At 38.0% G+C, this 20,431-nt stretch overlaps 1 protein-coding gene across 1 annotated transcript; it reads right to left on the minus strand.

The window, feature by feature from the left end:
* Positions 1–732: 732 nt before the first annotated feature.
* Positions 733–20,135, minus strand: XG (Xg glycoprotein (Xg blood group)). The gene is made up of 9 exons (XM_068182602.1): positions 20,043–20,135; positions 10,822–10,863; positions 10,414–10,470; positions 6,312–6,347; positions 3,744–3,809; positions 2,800–2,847; positions 2,135–2,173; positions 1,731–1,850; positions 733–1,533 (listed from the first exon to the last, which is right to left on the minus strand). Exons 1-9 carry the CDS (start codon positions 20,101–20,103, stop codon positions 1,517–1,519), a joined length of 486 nt encoding a protein of 161 aa, XP_068038703.1. The 5' UTR covers positions 20,104–20,135; the 3' UTR covers positions 733–1,516.
* Positions 20,136–20,431: the final 296 nt, after the last annotated feature.

The following is a 20,431-nucleotide window of genomic DNA, read 5'->3' on the forward strand; positions in this document are numbered from 1 at the left end:
AAATACTTTCTCATTCATAAGTTGAAAGTGATAGCCACAAAGGTGTTCATCTAGTCAAGATGTTTCTTTGTTTAAAGTGATGTACATTATCATTTCTTTCAGGATCAAAAAAAAAAAAAGGTAGTCTAAGGAAGCAATTGATATATATCCATTTAAAACATAATTTAGATAAATAATATTTTATTATACGAAAAAGTACTTTTTTAGTATGTGTCTTCCTCTCAATGATGTAATAAACACAAAAAAATCATATTCACCTCCATATAAATGGAATTGCAGTAACAAAAACCATGCTTTGCATATAAAATGAAGATAAAAGCACATCCATTTCCTTATGCTTTAAAAAGTTAGTTAAAATGTCTCTATTGCAGAATTATGTCAATAAACTGCTAGTTTTGCCAGTTTTCATCTGTATTTCATTCACTGGCTGGTTTTTTGATCCAGTTAGCTAAATGAAGGCAGAGAGACAGGAAAGGTCATTTTTCCTGATAGGTTTGTCTACATGAGGACATTGTTAGCACAGCAAGGTCGATCAGGATGAGGGAAAGAAGTGAAACAGTCCAGCTAGAAAAACTAAGTCAACCACACCTCCACACAGTAGAAGCTGAAAAGTCTTTGTGACGTAGATTTTAGAGATTGAAGCATCAAAAACTCATTCTAAATGAATCAGACAAAGCTTTGTACCCATTTTCCCTTTCAGATGTTATGAATAATATGGGTTTTTCTAAAACCCAGCTTGCTAGATTAGTGCCTTCAAAGATTTCTAGAGTCATGCCTTAATTTTCAAGAAGAGAAATGAAACTTATGTGAAATTCTAGTTCCCGAGAAGAGCTAAACCCCAGTTCAGTAATTAATCAATAAAATAAATAAATAAATAAAATTAGCATGTGTTCCTCTCTGTTTTATTTTAAACAGTGGTTTGTCAATATACATAATCTTTTCAGTAAATTATAAAATTAAGAATTAATTTTCTAGCTAGAGTTCCTTTCCCTTTGCTAAAATTCAGACATAAACACAAAGTAAAGCTTTTAATCCTTTAGACAACTGCAATTTTTCTTTAAACATAGTAAACATTACAGAAATATACTGGAGAAGTCCAACAGTGTGAAAAGAAATAGCAAACTCCTTATTCCTTTTCTATCAGAGGGACTGAGTTTTTTGGCTAATTTTGAAAACAGAAAAAAAAAATTTTGATGACTCAAATCCTCACAAACACAAATCCTTTGATTTTTAGCTTATATCAAACTTGATTTCTTTGTTGTTTCTGAGTCAAAATCTGTATCCAACCTTTATGAATGCAGGTCAGAGAGTGCAATACAATCCCTGGATGTTTTAAGCATATCTCTGATAATATAAAGCTCGAGGTGCAAAAGTGACATCAGGTTTAGAGAGAGCAGGATTGCAACATCTCAAGAAAACATTCGATAGAGGAAGACTTTCTTCTGTCAGAATGGCAATGTAGAATGTCACCAACCAAAGGATCCTGTGATCAGACAGCAACTCTTCTTTCAATGGTTTACACCGCAGCCCCACCTGAAAAATGAAAATTGAACATTCAGTATTTCCACCGTGGGTGTTCTTTGCCAGCTTTTCTGAGGCTGATCTGGGCCACCCAGGCTGGTTTCCACACACAGATCCACAACTTCCAGGCACTTCAGTGCTGGCAGAGACAATTTTTTGTCAAGTTCCCATCTACTTCATCACTAAATCAGCAGAACACTGGGCCTTACCACGTGGTTTGAAACAAAGTTTCTTATTTTTGTAAGCGGTGTAGGCTGCTATTGATCCAACAACCAGTATCACAAAAGCAGAAATTACAGGAGATGTAACTCCAGCGATTAAACCCGAATCTATGGAAAAAGAAAGAGAAGGGTTTTGTTTTTCCAGTGACGCTTAAATGGTTTGTCTTAAGTATATTGTCTAAAAAAGTGTGCCTTTACCAAATTATGAAAATAGTTTGGTGAAACTATAGAATTAAGCAGATGAATAAAAATTGAGTTATATTACAGCTTATGTGAAAATTATTTCCTAAAGCCTAATTTATTATATGTGCTACTTTATAAGACTATCATTGTTTTAATATTTCATAAATATCAGAAATCAATTGTAGAATAATGTAAATGATTTACTATACCTGTGTTCCCTCCATGATTGAAATGATGCTCCTCTTCTCCTGGAAAAGAGGGTGAAGTTTCATCAAAGAAACATTTGTCATCCTGTTTTGGGAATTAAGTCTTTACACAGCAAAGTGTGATGTACAAAGGGCAAAAGGGGTGGTCCAACAAGACTGCAAGAGAGAGCATCCCTTCCACTCCTCACTGATGGCCAGAGGAATAACTATTCATCCTCTTGACACTTCCTTTTTGGGGAAGAATCTTATCATCTAATAGAAGGACCCTATGTAACAGGCTACGTCAAGCTGATTTCACAGGGAGGCCAGTATACTTTATCTGTTCTCAACTGCCAGACAATCAGATCATTTATCAGTAGTTTACACCAAGATCTTAGTCTTGGTCCATCTATTTCAGCATGCCCCTTGCCTTTGGACATTCCTTGCTGAACTCAAAGGGATAAAACCTGCAGGCTTCTGACAACTATAAAATGTTTTGGAATATGTTTCAAGTTCTGGCTTCAGGCTCAAATCCACGTTTTTTCATGAAGGATAACTAACCTAAATGAAAACAGTGGAGTCTGGTCCTATACCTTCAGAGACAAACAGATTACCACAAAAAACAAAACCAACCAGCTCCAATTTACAGGTGTTAAGAACACATTGCAAGGAAAATAGGAAAATGTTACCTGGTGGTAAAGGCTTTCCATCAAAGAGATCTGAGTCATCAAAACCTCCTGCAAGACAAAGATTCCAGTTGCAAAATTATATACAGTGGTAACCCCTTCAGCTCCCTTGTCCACTCCTTTTGTAGTGTTCTAGGGAGAGGTGAGGGACCTTTGAAATCCCAGCCTCGACATGGTGGATGGGTCACACATGTCTTACACTGAACAGACACCTACCAAAATTCACCTGAAAGCTGAAGTACTGACATTGTTGGTCTCTACATATTCTCTGTCTGTTTTGGGCACTCGTGGGATATGTGGGCTTGGGCTCCCAATAACACAAATCCTTATATAATACGGACATCTTGAGTCCCAGTGATCCCTGAAGCAGAGAGTCAGTGTGTCCTTTCCAGGAAAGACTCCAGAAGGACCTGTCCACGGCTCACCACTACAGGCATTCCCAAAGTGAGTACAGGTACAGGGTGCAAGCCAGAATAGATGTGCCACATTTACTTTATTTAAGCAAGTGTCTGGAACCAAACTCAAAAAGCAATACAGGCTGCCCAGCCCCATCTGCTGTATGCCCCAGTGCCATCTCAGATGCACATCTCAAATTGATTTGAGCACAGGTTTATCCCTGCCCTGTGGCTAGATGTCAAATTTGAACCTTTGCATAGTTCAGTGTATACACACCCAAAATGAAAACACAAACAAGATTAAATGTTAGTCTTGTGCCACTTAAGATGCAGTTTCCCACATTTTGAACAAACAGAAAATCTTTATGGTTTCAACACAAACATTCAGAAAAAAGCTTTCTCAACTCTGGGTCAGAAACAGTGACTACAAAAGCAAGATGTGGGAAATGGATGATAAAAGCTATTACTAGAGAAATAAGAGATTAAAGTATTCAAAATGTCTGCTCTGAACAGCTGATAGCACTACATTTTATTAAGGGCAAGCAGTCTTACCAGAATTACCATAACTTCCTGGGCGCGGTGGAAGAGGTGGGTATAGAGGTTTTCTTGAGATGTCACCTGTTGATAATTAATATTGTTAGATGATTGAACAGGCAAAACTGGGAACTGTAAATAAAGAAAACATTTCATACCTATTTCTAATGTGTCCTCCTGAATTAATAAAAGGACCTTTTCAGTAGTTAAGAAGATTTAAACACTATATCAACAAATAGCTAGCTACAAAAACTGACTTCAGGGAATATTTTCCAAAGAAGAGAAGAATTCACAAAAAAAGTTGAGGGGAAATATTTTATGTATATCTGGCTAGTGCTAACATTGTTTAGCTGACAGCTGGGAGGCACAATGTGTCACTGTGGGTGTCAGTGGTGCAGTCAAAGCCAACAGAGAAGCTGGTGTTCTAGGCTGGGCAGGAGGCAGCAGGTTATCTCATTGCCATCAGCAGGTTTTAATAAGGCCTGCAGATTAGTTTCATCTAACAGATGCTGAATTTATCTAATGCATAATGAATTTTCTGCTCTTGAACAGTGCAAAATGATCTCAGACTTCAGCTTTGCAGTTGTTTAGAACTTTGTGCTAGCATTCAGCCTTAATTTTTTGCCAAAAGATTAGAAAGAGATGCATTGGATAGAGCAGGAGATCTGATGACTAAAAGCAGTTTCCAAAATGCATATAACAATGCTGGAGAGCTCACTCAGGTCAAAACCTGCCAAATTTAATATCTAGGGTTGCTGCTCTGTGTGTATAGAGCCGGTTTTCTCTTGCCACCTTTTACTCAACCAATTCAACAAAGTATTCAACTGTTCTTAAAAATGCCAGACAGTGCATTTTTCTCTGCATAAGTCCAAATCAGGTCACAGAAATAAATGGTAATTTCCCACTCTCTCTCTTTAAATCTTTCACCTTCAAAACATGCCAGATGCCCTTTTGCTATATTTTCTTTTTGCCTAGCTGCTAAATGCAATGCTTGTGTTTCTGAGCACCATTTAAGTTCTGAACCAGAAAATTATTTAGGTATATGTTTAACCTCAACTGAGTTTAGCCTACAGCCAATGGATTTTAGGTAGAGTCGTAAGGCTTAGCTGAATCTCACTTTGCCTAATTATTTATATTCAGCAGAGGAGGGACTTGCTCTGTTCTAGCTCTGTGTAATGAACTAAGACTCACTGTGGCACAAAAGCAGAAAGCCACCAATCCCACATTTCATTTCTGTCCTGATGCTGCACTTAGTCTTTTCTAAGCATAAGAAGACATATTGTGTGGCATAGCTGCTGAAAAAATAATGTCTTCAGAAATACTGATAACAAGATACATAACTTTGACCTTATTATACCATGTATGAAGGTCAATTAAGAACCTGAAATGAAAATGGAACAAAGAAATTAAAACAAATGGAAATATAATTTTCTATCCTTGGAATGAAAAGATTTGGTTTTGTTAAGATACTTAAGCTATTAATTAATATTTTAGTTAATATATGTAACCTATCCTCTCGTTACAGTACTCAATAGAAGCTTGCAGGAATGGAAGAATTATTACAGGGAGGAATAAATGAAATTATAAACATGGGAATTATTAACAAAATTAGATCCAGCTCTGTAAAATGTGGACTAATATGTCATTCACACAAAGGCATGAAGTGACACAGGGGAAGGTGGAAATGGGAAAAGAAACCAAAATATAAAAGAACAGTCACTGTCTAAGACTGAAATGTGAGCAAACCAGACCACTACTGCTGGTTCAGAGGTTCTGTGCAATTGGCTGAGAAGTAACTTATCTTTTGTGTGGCTGTGATTAAAGTGGAATTCTAGGCTTTGCAATACTAATTGCATTTTGGGTATCTGCAGTATTCAAGAACCTTTCTAGAGTACTTCACATCCTTGGTATATGTCTAAACACACTAAATAAAATTTGGTGTACAAATTCCCAGCCTCAAGGATTTCATATGTCGGCACAGCTCAGTACAGTACAGTGAATACTTCCGAGGTCAGGTCTGGGTGTTATGGGAATACCTGAAAGTTAACAGCATGTTACACCAGCTTGACTGCTTTAAGCTTAAGCTGTATTCACCATTCACCATTTTGAAACATTTCTTCCTGAATTTCTAATATGCCACCAGCAGAGCTACAAGAAGCTCAAACATTCCATCCAGTCCTAATCCTAGACAGGCTCATTTTTGGTAGCTGAAGAAACTACGGCCATCACCTTCTTCAAGCTTCTGTCAGAGGACTGCACCCTGGGCGATCACAACTGAATGGGCGATGTTCACTCTCCCCAGCCACACCTGGGGTGCTCTGCCATGGTACAGCAAGCCCCAGCTAACTTCAGTTCATGCAAGGCAGGGCAGCTGGGAGCTCTCAAAGGTAGCCGGTGACCAGGCTCTGTCCCCACTCTGCGTGACGGCCTCAGGCAGAAGGGCTGCATGTACATGAGTTGTAATACCTCTCATGACCATAGCACCTCCTGCAGTACTGAAATATCTTTACAAATTAGGCAGAGTTCAGGAAAGGACAATGAAAGAAAAAAATCCCCTTGTATTCAATGAAACAAGGCAGTACTCACCCCCACCAAGAGCATCTCCTAAATGTAGGTCATTGTCTAAAAGTGAATAGGAGGAAGATGTAGAAAAGTGAGTTACACGCAATTCATGAGGGAAATTAAATGTTATTTTCATTAGAATGTGTACAACTGCATGATTGACAAGCACCTTTTTTTCAAGTCAGTGCCACAAATTCAAATAACTTATCACACTTTTCTTGAAAACTCTGACTCTAACATCTTCCCACACACTAATTGATAAATAGCAGGGTATTTTCTACTCAAAATACAAAGGTTTTTTCCCATTTTAAATGATGTCAAAATAAATCTTACAGTTGAATCAAGATCAATACCTCTTTAATATACTTGCAAGTACAAAAATAAAGCTAGCTGTGTTATAATATGTATGTATAATATATAACTATACCCATTTTTAAAATATAATTCTTTTGATGCCTTGTGAAGGCTGACCTGGAACAGAGACTAGACAGAGCTAAAGAATAAAGTAGGTGTTTATTAAGAGGCCTTGATGGATTCACCTTGGGCAGCACAACACAAATGGCCACAAAAAAAATGGATGACCAGTCACGGGGGTCTCACATTTTTACCAGCTTTGGTCTGTTAGCATATTGGAGTTAATTGTTCAATTACAGCTTTAGCCCATGAAGTCCCATCCTTGTTTTTCTCTTTTCTGTCCACCATAGTTTATGCTTTTGGGCCTGAGATCTGAATCGGCTGTCCTTGGGTCCCCAGCTAGAGAGGGAATTGTTTTGTCTACCTACTCTGTGAAGGGAGCTTACTATCCCCTAATATGAAGCCCAGACCCACACACTAAAGCAGAACAGAATCTGAAAAATATAAAAGCTAAACCTGAGGCATCATAATTATTAACATTTATGTCTGTGGTTAAAATTGGTATATGTATGCTTGTCTCAAGTAGAATTTATTGAAGTACAAAACTGAATATCCATTTCAAGAGCAAATACTAGGGAGCAATAAACCTACTTGGGGAGATATTGAATCAAATGTCTATGTAAGGGTCATGATGACCCCTTCCTTCGGGCAGTCATATGCACCTGTTTGAGGTTGGGAGACAGTTTTTATTTGCTTGAGCTATAAAGGTTTTTAGATAGAATTAAACATCCATATGTGAAAGTTACCCAGTAAATCACCAGGCTGCACCATACATGTGTCTCACTGTACCTGGGACAGAATCTTTCCATGCAACGAACAATTTGTCCATGAGCTGCAGATGGGTGAGGAGGAACTCTGTTTCTAACACCAGGTGTGGATATGAATATGTGGGTGGTATTTTAAGATGTGTATGGAATGATGGTGGGTTCTGAAAGAAATACAATAATGGATGGTACAACTCCAAGAATCCCTTTCTTGATGTGCATATGTGTGGAGTGGTACAGTAAATCAGAAGAAAAGGGATAGCAAAACCTATCTAAATTTTGGTAAACATGCTTGTTGCCACAGACAACCACATAGAGTCTCAATTAAACAAATATTTTTTTCATTATAGATGTGTCGGAATTCCTGAAACACAGGAAAATCACCATGCATAAATCTGTTTTCTTCTCCTTTCTTTATACCTAGGAGGAGTGGGAAGCTGCTTTTGCACATTATCTAGTCTCATTTGGGTAACATCTCAGAAATGCTTTGTTGTCACCAGGAAATCTAGCAGGAAAATAAACAAATTCATAATACATTACTTGGTTTGTACTTGTCAGGTGTAGGTCTTCCCTGTGTCTGCCCAGCAGAGTTGCATTTCAAAAATACATTTACCTGTCAAATGTTAACACTGTAAGAAGCAATTAATTGAAAACTGGATTCAATTTATTACTGACATGAAGAATTCAGGTAAAATACAAGTTCTGCTCTGGTTCATGTAGAGATTTGTTGCAGAAATGCTCAGGTTGATATGAATGAAATAAAAACGGAAATGTATGTATGTGTCAGGACCAGAAAAACAGCAAAATGTTAAAAGAACAGACTAAAGGTCACTGTTCCCAGCAGTAAAACTGAGGAATGTGTTGTTTCTGTCAAAACCAGCAGGCCTATGCTCTGATGACAGCACAGATGACTTGTCAGCAGAGAAAAAGCAGAAAGGCATTCTAACACCAAAGGTTGCAGCATATCACTACTTTTCTGATTGTCACCCAGAAAATAAATCTCTGCACACAGCCTGTGAACTCCGAACAAGTGAAAAAAAATATAGTGGGCAGCAACCTGACCAAGGGTTCAGAGACCCTGGAGTGAGAAATAATATTATGAGGCAAAGGACCTCTCTATAATACCCGATTACTCCTAAAGGATATAAGAGATCTGTGGATTCTACTTGTCATTTCTGATCAAGAAGAAGCACAGAGACAGGATAAGAGCTCAGCACCTGGCCAGCTTTGTCTCATGTTGCACATGATGCTGACCAGACCACCTAAGCACACCCATCTCGGTGCTCATGAGCATGTGGGTGTGAGGGTATGGCTGAATTAAAAAGAATGCAGGAACAATGTGAGTGGGTAAACATCAACTTCCATTGAGATTTTGTAAATAAACATTACTTTCCATTAACTTTTCATTAACCATGAATTTTGCTCCACTAGGGAGGTGCCTACAGGAGAGCTTCTACTCAGGCAGAGGTGCATGGGATGCCCAGAGGACACTGCCTGTGAACTGGCCTCAGATGAACAGAAATCTCAGTGAGCCTCACTTCTGAAGGAGACATACAGGAAATCCTGAAGTTAAGATGAAACATTAACCAGATGCTAGAACATACTTTTGAACAATCTTCCTGCACTTTCCAAGTCCAATAATTGATTTGTAACACTGTGATCTTGGGTTTTCTAGTAAGTTTTAATTGCTTTTTTTAAACGTTCTGCAGTCCTCTGTAGTGCTGAAAGAGACTCTGAAATAGTCTGGAAAACATGGAGATCTTCCTGCCCAAAAGTTAGTGAAGTGGATTTGGTTAGGGCAGATATTCATCTGATGTTCATATCTCTAACAGATTTAGAAGTCCCTAAAAATAAAAATTACTTTCACCTGACTGAGGTAGTTTGAGTGCAGATATTGGCAGCCTAGGCTTCCTTTAAACATGACCAAGGATAAAGTATTTTAGGGCACAATTCAAATAACTTCAATTGTTTACAATAGGATGGGAATAAATCCACATTTAGTGTAATATTTTAAAACAGAGAGACACTTCTAATCTAGGCCAGACACAAATTTTGTTTGCCAAATGAAGTGGGAAGGAAGAATGCAGCCATTAAAGTATACAATAGCTACTGCTTTCACAAAATACTGCCCCTGTATGTTCAAAGAGGGAGCCTGAGAATTGTGTGGAAAGTGTAACTAATTTCATACACCTAAAATCTTATTTCAAAGTTTGTCCAGAAAAAGACCTGAACTTGTTGGGTTTTTCTTATCTAGAATTTTCCAAGCATTTTGTTTGATGGACAGAAAGTTACTGCAGTGCAGTTTAGATGAAAAAGAAAAAATCTATGTTGTCATAAACTGTTCCATTGCAAATGCAATTTTGTTCTTGTTTGCAATTTGGATTTTTTCAACGTTAACAAGTGTTCATTAGAATTCACTGTTTGGTATTCTCAGGACTACAGCTCTCCACTGTTCAGAGCATTTTTCCTTTCTGACACAGGAGGTTGTAACAATCAATACTAGATAATATGAATCAAATACATGGTGAGAAGAAAGAATAGCTCCAACTTCGTTCTGATTCTTTTCCAACTCTGTTATCAAGCGTCATGAATAAATATACAAAATATAAAGATAATAGGGAAAAAAGTAGAGGAACAGTTAGCCAATTTTACCAACAGCTACCCATTGTTATACTCCCCAGGGAGTTCAGAACAATCTAGAAAAAGGTGAAGAAGGTCTTCAGGAAATAAAATACTATCACTGGCCAGCCATGCTCAATTGCCTCACTGGAAGCAGTAAAGACACATAATTGTTAATTGTCAAAAGAGCACTTATTTTACTTTAAGAAGACAGTTGTTATTCACACATTATTTCAGCTAAAGCACAGCAGCAAATATGATAAAGAACCTCATGTGAAAGTTTCCTACATATACAAAATCAGTTTTATGACCCGTTATTTATTACTCACTGAACACAGGTCTTGTCGGTCTTCGGATCACTGTAGGCTTCCTGGTAATTATGTCATCTGTTGAACACAGTGACATGCCAATAAATGTTAACAGCTTCAACTTAACAAAAGCAGGCATGTGCAAATGTAGAGAGCTGCAGAGATTTATTTCAATAAATCTTTATGTATCACAGCAGAAGCCAAAAAGGAAGGAATATGATATATATAGTTTTCAAAGCTATTTTTTTGTTTGTTTGTTTTAAATAAGATTTTCATTTCATGAAAGAAACATTGAAATCTAGGATTCTTCAGTTCTATCTTTAACAGAAGTAGCAGCCACTTCATATTCCATTCCCCAAGGAAAAAAAACTTAAGATTCATTATTCAATGTAAATGCCATAGTAAAATAAGGATAGAAAAATTACATACCAGGGTGATCAAGGGCATCAGCTAAATCAAAATCACCTTGACCTAAAAGGAAAGTGACAAAAGACACTAAGTCAGCAGGCAGGTTTCCATGATCTCCAGACCTGAGGGCTCAGTACAGAGCCAGAACACCAGTGAGAGGCAAAAGAAAGACCCATCCAAAGAGCAGCAGGCACAGAACAAGCTGTCAGCTGTCACCCCTGCTCAGCACAGTCCTGAATGACTGTGAGAGATGGGCTCGTTTAATCCAAGGAAGCTATTTGTTCAGGTAGGCCAAAGAGAAGCTGCTCTCTTGTGTTATCATATTCAACTGCTGTGCAAACACCCCTTTGAAGAACACAGGTTGCCATTTAGAGGGCACAGGACTATTGCCAGGAGACAGATGAAAGTAACATTCAGCATAATACTTGTGAACCAAAATTATTAGGTGAGAATTTTTAATATCTTCATTATTGTTTTACTGGCTCAGCTTAGCAAGCAGCTTTACTGTCAAGCCGGCCTTGTGATCACTTGCAACACAAATCAACAGTTTTTTTAATGTAACATGGGCCATAAATAAAAGATACTAAGATGTGTTTACCTAATTTAGTTTCCTCTGTAAATTAAAATATTTGAAAAGGGGAAAAAATTCTTCCTGTTCTCTGTTAGATGACAACAATGTCTTTGAATGTCACAGCAGAGTAATTACATCTGTAGTTTTGAAGTTAGCAGGCAAGGAAAACTGGGAAATATTTAAAATGTATAAACTGAAATAGATGACTTTGAGCTGAACACACAGTTATTCATGTGAGTTTTACTTTCAACTCTACAATCTGCCACTTTCCTTGTAATATACAGGCTTCATGAAACATGTTTGCAGAATATGTATCCACTGGTTTTCACCCAGGGTGATGCATCATCCTTGTGTTTGCATTCCAAACATAAGATCAGCCTACACAAACCCACAAAAAGTCGTGACATGCTATGACTTCCCTAAACAGAAATGCATTACTGTACTCTGTCGAGTAAGCCTCAAGCTGCACTTGATCTGCATATGTTTATTATCCCTTCTAAAAGGCTTAATAACTAACTGTTCCTTAAGGAGTTTTTCTTGGCAAGTCTTGAACACTTCACAGCAAGAAAGGCATCACTGTTCAAGTGAAGAAGCTGAGGAAAAGAGAGAGGCTGCCAGAGGTTTGTCAGCACAGCAGTGCTCAGGGTTCAGCTCAGCTCCTTCATCTTGACAGGTCCTGTACATCTTCATGGCATTCTTCTCATTAATCACTGTTCCTGAATAATAGCTCTTGCCTGTGTCAAAGAGCTTCCAGAAAGATTAATGATCAGTGGTGAAACACTGTGTGATCCTCAAATAACAGTCAGCACAGGAATATAAAGTAGAAATGTTTTGATTCCCACGAGGATTTTAATGTAAGTCTGTGAACTTAATTATAGATGGGGTCTGATAAAACAAGGATGGAATGCAAAGTAGGAATGGCTTCTAAAGCAAAACTGTCCCAATAAAATATTAAGAGGAATATAACTAAGTAAAAACTGGTAAACACAAGACTTTCCCAGTAAGGTTAGCAGAGTGGTAAGTTATCTATAATTTGATTTGTTCTTGTAGTGTTGCCTCATTTGGCCTCCTCTCCATCCTCTGCCCTAGCCCTCAGCCAACATTACCAAGTTCAGTAACTTTTGGATTGGGTCTTCAGGTGGATAATATTCATGGAACCACAGAACCACAGAATGGTTTGTGCTGGAAAGGACCTTAAAGACCATCTATTTCCCACTCTCACTGCCATGGGCAGGGACACCTTCCACCAGACCAGGTTGTTCAGTGACATATTCAACCCTGAACACTTCCAAAGATGGGGTATCCACAACTTCTCTGGATAACGTGTTCCAGTGCCTCATGACACTCATAGTAAAAAACCAAGTCTTTCTAGTATCTAATTTAAAACTACCCTCTTTCAATTTAAAGCCATTATTCAATCCATAAACTAAGACTCTGACAGGTTTTTAAATATGAATCCATTAAATACATAAATCTATAAAATAAACAAGTTGCTTCATCAGAAGATATTTTCTGTTTGAGCCCTGAGTGCATCATAAGCCCTTACCGGCCCTGAGCTTCTGCCCATGGGCTGTCACCCCATCCATGGAACCCTTTGATCCTGATGGAAATACGCTATGCACAGGCAGACATCTTGGCATTGCCTTGATTTATATGGTCAAATTATATTTTTCTGAAGCATTTCAGTGCCAGGAGTACAAGCAACATAAGTTTGACAGTCCCTTGATTTTGACTTCTGGCAAAATCCTCATTTTTGATCAACATCCTGAGTATTGGAGGAGGCTGTCTGACCTGAACCTCATTGCCTCAGGATACCACAATCAATGGCTAAAACTATTTCTTGTTGGAGTGAGTTATCAGGAATAATTTTGCAACCATAATCAGAATAAGAGTCAGGAGAAATAATTTTGTAATACGGAAGAGCTGCTGGCCAAACCAGCTTCTTTGTTACAGGTCATGACAAGCAGGAACTAGCAATATGGAAAGCAACTACTGAGGTCCTAATGCTGTAAAGAGAATGTGACAAAATCATCCTGCAAAGGAAGACTGTGGAAAACTTTCAAGTAGAATATTTCTTTGAAGTTAGGGAAAATAAAAATAGAAGGTGGAATTGAATCAGATTATGAAATTCAAGCATGATGAAGCAGATGCTTTCAATTGCATGAGAACAAAAGCAAAACAATGGACCGAAATATTTACTGACACCTGCTCTTCTTCCACACAATAGCAATATTTCCCTCTCCTATTTTTATGTCTGTTCTGTAATGGAAAAGGTGTGAAAAGGCAAAGGTGTTGTTTTGAGATTTCAAGGGAGAAACAGAAGAAAGCTATAGAAATTTTAGGAAGAGAAAAAAGAAGACTGAAAATCTCCTTCAGAAATTATTCAGATTGATTTTTTTTAAAATTATTTCTGATGATAAACCGAACAATAAAAAGAAAAGGACACCAACTCAGAATGACTGCCTGGGAGTAAGACAGGAATCCACAGTGAAACCTCTTTGACTATATAGACATAAACCTTGACAGATGGGCAGTTTGTATGAGGACATCTGTGCAGCGTGGTAAATTCTACTGCAATAAACTGAAAGACTGCTTGGACTTTGATGCCAACTTCCTCTGATAATAACATCAAATGACCACAAGGAGTAAGATTCTGTGGAGCAGAATTTTAAATGTTCATTACCGTTCCTGAGACTGCTCCTAGACATTTTTAAGAATCTAATTTAAGGAGGATAGTTGGTTTAATAGAAGAACAGCTCAGACTTTATCCCCACCGTGGTTGGTCTAAAAACAAAACCACATTAGAGTCTGTGAAAATATTTAGCTCAATAGGAGCTGCAGTCACTTCAGAGAACCCTGAAGATAAATGACATGGGATATAAATTAGTGAAGTTCTCCACAGGAAAAAAAAAAGACTGAAATAAATAAATTTTCTACATAATCTTTTTTTTTTTTTTTTTAATCAGCTTCCATAATAGAAAGAACTGGAAATATACTGATGATAATGAGAATGAAAGAAATTTTAGTTGGGCAGAAAGAGCTTTGCTCCACTGGGTTTTTTTAATTGGTTGAGAGTTTTGTGTTTGTTGCTGTTGGCTTTGTTGTTTGTTTGTTTTAATCTGGATAAAGTTGTGAAGAGATTTAACTGTGCAGGTGGTATTATCTCAGAGTTATCTCTGCTATTACTGCTTTTTGGCTAGTATGCTATTTCTTGGCATTACTTCTGACTTTTCTTCTGGGAGTATCCCTGTTTTGACAAAGAAATAAAATGACTGTAATAATGTTTTTTGTGTGTGGTCCTCAATGAATTAGAGAACTTGAGAAAATGCTTGCAAAGTCATGTCCTCAGGCACATCTGTATTTAATGTTCATTAATTTTGAATATTAGTTTTCTGAAAATTTGACCCAAATATCTAGCCATTAAAATTAAGACAGTGGCATCTTTTGTCCATTAAGGTGACTAAATTAATTGGTTTCTGGTGCATTGCTAGTAGTCATATGCATGGGATGAATTTACCTGTGTCACAAATAAAGTAGAAGCAACTGACTTCTAATTCTGAGCAAGATAGAAAGGGAGAATAAGTTGATTTTACAGTATTTAAAGACTTGAACAAGTATGATTTCTTCAGTGTAATTAAATAGGAACTGTTTAATGAATACAATGGGCTTAAAACATTATGAAGCTGGAAGAAACTGAGAACGAAGTCTGTGACTTAAAAATGAAAAGAAAAATTTTATAAAAGGGAACAATATGTTATCAAAATCACTGAGACTCATTTTATGGGCTTTTTCTAGTTGAAATTGTAAGTAATTCTTTGCACAGGCCATTTCCGATTATAATACAATCAAGAAACCTATTTACTCCATGATGAGAAAATAGGATGTATTTTCCCATGCATGGGACTTGGAACATACCCATGTACTGGTCCAACTTTGTTCAGGAAGCATTTATGTTTGTGTAAATGAAATTACTCATTTCTAGGAGAACATAAACATTTCCGCCCTGGAGTGGACAATCTGGACAAAATCTCCATGAGCAGGTACTATTTCTTTCATGTAATAGCCCCATGATCCACAATTCCTGATGATGTTTCTGTAGCTTGTTTTTCCTTCAAGGATCTTTAGTTTCATAAACAACGATTGCCATTACAACCCCTTGATGCTGGGGTGGAAAATGAGTATGCTTTAAAATCTATAATTAAGATCCAAGGTCCAGTATATAGACCACAACTGATTATTGGCTTCATATTTTTTGCTAGGCCACTTCTGGTTTTAGTTTAAATGCAGGGGAAATGAAAAGGACTCTTGCTTATTCATACAAGAATACATCTAAATAATTACCAGTAACTAAAATGCAGTAATAAAGTAGGAGTGGCAGTACTGCTTTAGCTCTGTGCAACACAGTCTCACCAAACACAAACGAAAATCTTTTAGTTCTATTGTATTTGCCTTGCTGTTCAAAGGTAACTGATGTTCTTTATGATCTTTATGCTATGCCCTGCATACATAAAATAAAACAGATATAATTTTCTGTATTTTGCTAGAGAGTGAGTGCAGAAAAAGATGGTGCGTGCTGTAAAACTGCAGGCAGAGCAAAAGAATTGGGATCTCCCATGAAGGAACAACATACATGTTCCTGTGCACCTTACTCAGATTTTCAGCTTTGTGTCATGAGGCAGAAAAGCTTAGCCCATGGCGTGGGCTCTTCATCCAAAGCTTCTCTCCGTCACTAGAGGTTCAGGAAACTGCCAGCCCTTTTCAGCCATTTGGTCTGAGAGTCTCAGGCTTAATGATGGTCACACTGATGGTGTCTCAAACAAGGGACCTGTATGAGTATTCCTACTGAAATCCCTAGTGTGGCACAGAGAACAGCTGTGCTGGGTTCTCAGAGTGACCACTCACTGCCTAAGTACCAACTAGCTAATCCCCACTTTCTCCCGTGAGTAGTTTGGAGACGACAGAGGGAACTGAATAGGTGGTCAGAGAGATGCCAGGCTTTGCTGCTTCTCTTGCTCACAGAATGTGTTTTAATGTTCCTTTTCCCACTTTCACAAGAGGTACTCTGATAAAATGCATGCAAAAGAGCTCTTGACCTTCAGTATGGATAGCCCCTGGTTCCTTCACCACTGGTGTGATTAGACCAGGGATGTAAGGCAGGACTTCAATTTGTCTCCTAATCTTAGGGCCCACTTACTTAATGCCTTTTTTTCTGGAGCATTGTTGCCCTTTGAAAATATATTGCTGTGAGTTAACTTTTACATTACTTCTTCACTAATTAAAAATCTATTTTTAGTTAAAATCTATTTTTTTACATGCAAAGCTTATTCAGTGGAAGCGGGACTGTTATATTTTCATAACCCATCCAAGCCCATTCTTTCAGCTGGGTTGGTGTGTCAGAAGATAATGCACTACAGGTCAGCTTTAAGTATTTTTAGTATTTCCCCATAATGTTCATACATGTCAGCCTGTGGAAAGGAAGGAAGACTAATCAAAACAAATTGAATCTCTCTCTTCCTACTATGAGGCAAAATGCCTCAGAAAGGTCTATTTTTATTGATTTCTAATCTTGAAATAATGCTGACATTTATTTGTTATTTATTACCCTCAGTGGGATGGAAAGGGTTTGACAATTGATGGTGCAATAAGTTAATAACTCATATTCAGGCAGGTTGGTCACTGCTGCCAGGCTTGCAACACGGCAGCAATGTTTGAAAAGTGAACCTGAGAAGCTGAGTAACTGCATCGGCTGTTTTCTCTTCCCAAGCTCTGATGTTGCAACAGTTCTGCCGTTGTTAGTGTTTCAGCCAGTTCAGGTATGTGGGTTTTTCAAATTGCAATTATACCCTTAGCTGATAGCACTGATGTGCTTGAAGATAATCACAGTTCAGGTCTTGGGAGTGAAATAGTTTTGGCAGTCAGCAGAAGAGAATTGTTGCCTGTCGAATCTTTGAGTGCTTCAGCACATCCACAGGGACCTCACACAGAACAACAGTGAGGACTGCAGATACATGGAGCAGTGTAAGAAAATCAGGACTGTGTTTGTCATCTCTCCCATTCAGTCTTTTAACTCCAGTGAAAACTACATTATTCATGGAACTAAGTTACATAGGGTCTCAAAGTCAAACAGGTCCATCCCCACAAAGTGCACAGCTGATTAACTGAGACTACAACTGATTTTGAGTCAAAAGCTTTGTAAGCCTTAGCTGAACAGAGGTGCATGGTTTACTGACTAGCAACAAATGCTGTTCCCTTTACCTGTGTACCATTCAATGCCTGATGGAGTAAATGCAAACCATCTCAAGCATATCAGTCTTTGCACTGGCTTTGTAACTGGCTAAACACGTGATCCATGAATCAACTTTAATGTCCATGGATATATAGATTATATCTACATTGGGAACCTGAGGAGCATTCCGAGCACAAGGTCTGAGGGAGAGTCTCAGTTGCCTTCCAGGGGCCTCCCCATGTAGCTGTGCTCTCCAGGTTGCACAGCTTCCCCACTGCAGGTGTGCACACAGGTTTGTGGCCCAGATGGGACCTATGTTTCAAACAGAAGCATGATCGATCTCAGTTAGGCGGGGGAGCAACATGAGTTGTGTCTGAGCACATCTTAAATGGGCAGTGTAGACACAGCCAAACCTGAATTACTGAAAGCTGCAGGAACTCATGAGGGATGTTACCGTGAAATTCAGTGGAAGAAATTTCTGTGAAATTTATGGCATTTGGATTAGGCTAAAAGCCACACAGACAATTAGTTGTTGAAGCTCAAATACATAGCAGTCTTCATGTAACCTACCTAAGTCTGGAAATTCCAAAAGCTAGAGCGTAGCTAAAAATGGAATACTGCAGTGAGCATATATGTTTCTGAACTGTATCAGATTTCACTTTCCTTGTGCAATATGGTTCTTGGTTCTGTTATACTTCTGTCAAGATGTGTCCATCAAGGTAGTCTAGCTAACTAACTCAAGATAACTGGACATAAAGGAAATGGTGGACGGTAAGAGGAATGATGTCATCTGGTTTGGCTGTGGTGGTCCAGTAGTTTATAGATGCTATCACAGAGGATTACAATTTAGAAAAGAATCAAGCTGCCTATAAAAGGGTGAATCATGTCATAGACATTCCAAGCATTTCTCACATCATGTCTTGATTGGGACTGAGGAGGTTCTTGTAAATATCCCCTGAAACATGGTGAATACTTTGATGATAAATTCAGTGGCTGTTGCCACAGACTTAAAATAATTATGTTTTCTTGTCTAAGTGGATTAAATAGTTTCCAGAGTCATAATACTGTGCCCAAAGCCCACAGCAACTTTCAGCAGTGACTTCTCCCCAAAAGCAGAGCCTGAACTGGCTCTAAATTAACATATGTATAAATGAAGAATGATTAGGCTGACTACCCTTGTAATTAAAATAGTAGAGTATATGCAAATTGGCTTGCTCATGCTCAGATTGTCTGAACAAAACTATTCAACATATGACAGTTACAGAACAAGAAAGTCTGCATGCCAAGAGGTGAGAGACAGCATGAATCACCACTGCTCACACCACAACATGCAGGCCAGCACAGCCCTACTGCTCTGCTCTTTCTATGCCATGCCAATTGCTGAAGACCTCTAAATAATTCCTCATTTGTTAATCAAACCATTGAAGTAAGTTAAGACATGGTGTTTTTCACTGCCCATCATTGCAAGATCTCCTAGGGACTTTGTTTAAATCAGGGATGGTGGGAGGATCAGCAGCAGCTGCTCTTTTGGAACTAGTGATTAATGATTGATTTCTTCCTGCAGCCAACACTGTAGTAAAAGTTTCTGCAGTATTGCTAATATACAAAAAAAGAAAAGGTTACAAGTATACCACATGGCAGATGGACACAAAGATAATTCTATTTGTTCTGACCTCAAGAAATGTTTTAAAGAATATTTTCCTGAAATTAGTTATGTTTGAATATAGTAAAATGAGTCTGTATGAAAAGGCTACATTTTCCCTATTGCGATTCAGTCATCAAAAATATATACAAAATTTTTTCAATTCTTAATTAGTCTTGCATGAAAAACTATGCTTGTGCATAGAATACATTTACTAAGGTAAATAAACTATTAGTTTAAATTATTAAAGCATATGCACCAATATTAAAGCATATGCACCAATATTAAAGCATGGACACCTTTAAACTGAATCAGAATTTGTTTTTACAATAAAACTCAGGTTTCAAAATACTAAGAACTAAAAAAAGCTTTAAAACGTGAAGTCATTATTTGACCAAAGATCTCTTTGGAAACTCTAAGTTCCCCTGCAAGCTCTTGTTATACAGCTTCCATTTTAAAAGGTTTATACTCAAGCCTCAGCTTGTGAATCATTTTAGGGAAGCAACACTAGAAAGAAAATAAGAAATTATAATAAACAAACTTCAACTAGCACAGCTATTATGAACAACCATCCAGGAGACATGTATCTCTTTAGAAACTGGTGAAGTACATATAAACACTTTTGAATGCTTCTCATGAAAGAGTGGCTCCAAAAAAAAAAAAAAAAAAAAAAGCTAGCAAGCATTTCCAAATAAACAAGCATCCTTTTTAGGCGTTGGGAGCTTAGGTTTTTTGGCACTTTTTTTTTTTCTTCATTTTTAATAATCTAGTCTTTGAAATAACCCAAGGTAAAGGTCACTTACCTCTTACATGGACTAGAAGGAAGCTAAGGCACAAAAGAAAAATACTTCTGAATTTCTCCATGCTCTTCTCTGCAGTACTGATTGCACCAGTTGGTTTTTTCCAAGCAATGATGGTAGATGTCGCAACTGCAGTGTCAAGGTTCGAGGGAGACACTTGGAATCAGCAGCTCTGTCCAAAGAGGTTTCTCACCACCACACCCAAGCTCTGCAAGAGAGAGAGAAATCTTCTTGCTTACAAGGCAAGTAACAAAAACAAGCAACCCTGCTAGAGCCAGGATGTCAGCAGCACATTAGGTGCCACCTGCGCTCCAAGAAACTTATTTATCACCCAGGCAGGAAGCACGGGGTGCTGGGGAAGCAGTGGCAGCACCCAATGAGGAGGGTGCCTG

This window comes from Anomalospiza imberbis, chromosome 2 (assembly GCF_031753505.1).
Source record: "Anomalospiza imberbis isolate Cuckoo-Finch-1a 21T00152 chromosome 2, ASM3175350v1, whole genome shotgun sequence".
NCBI classification, from domain to species: domain Eukaryota; kingdom Metazoa; phylum Chordata; class Aves; order Passeriformes; family Viduidae; genus Anomalospiza; species Anomalospiza imberbis.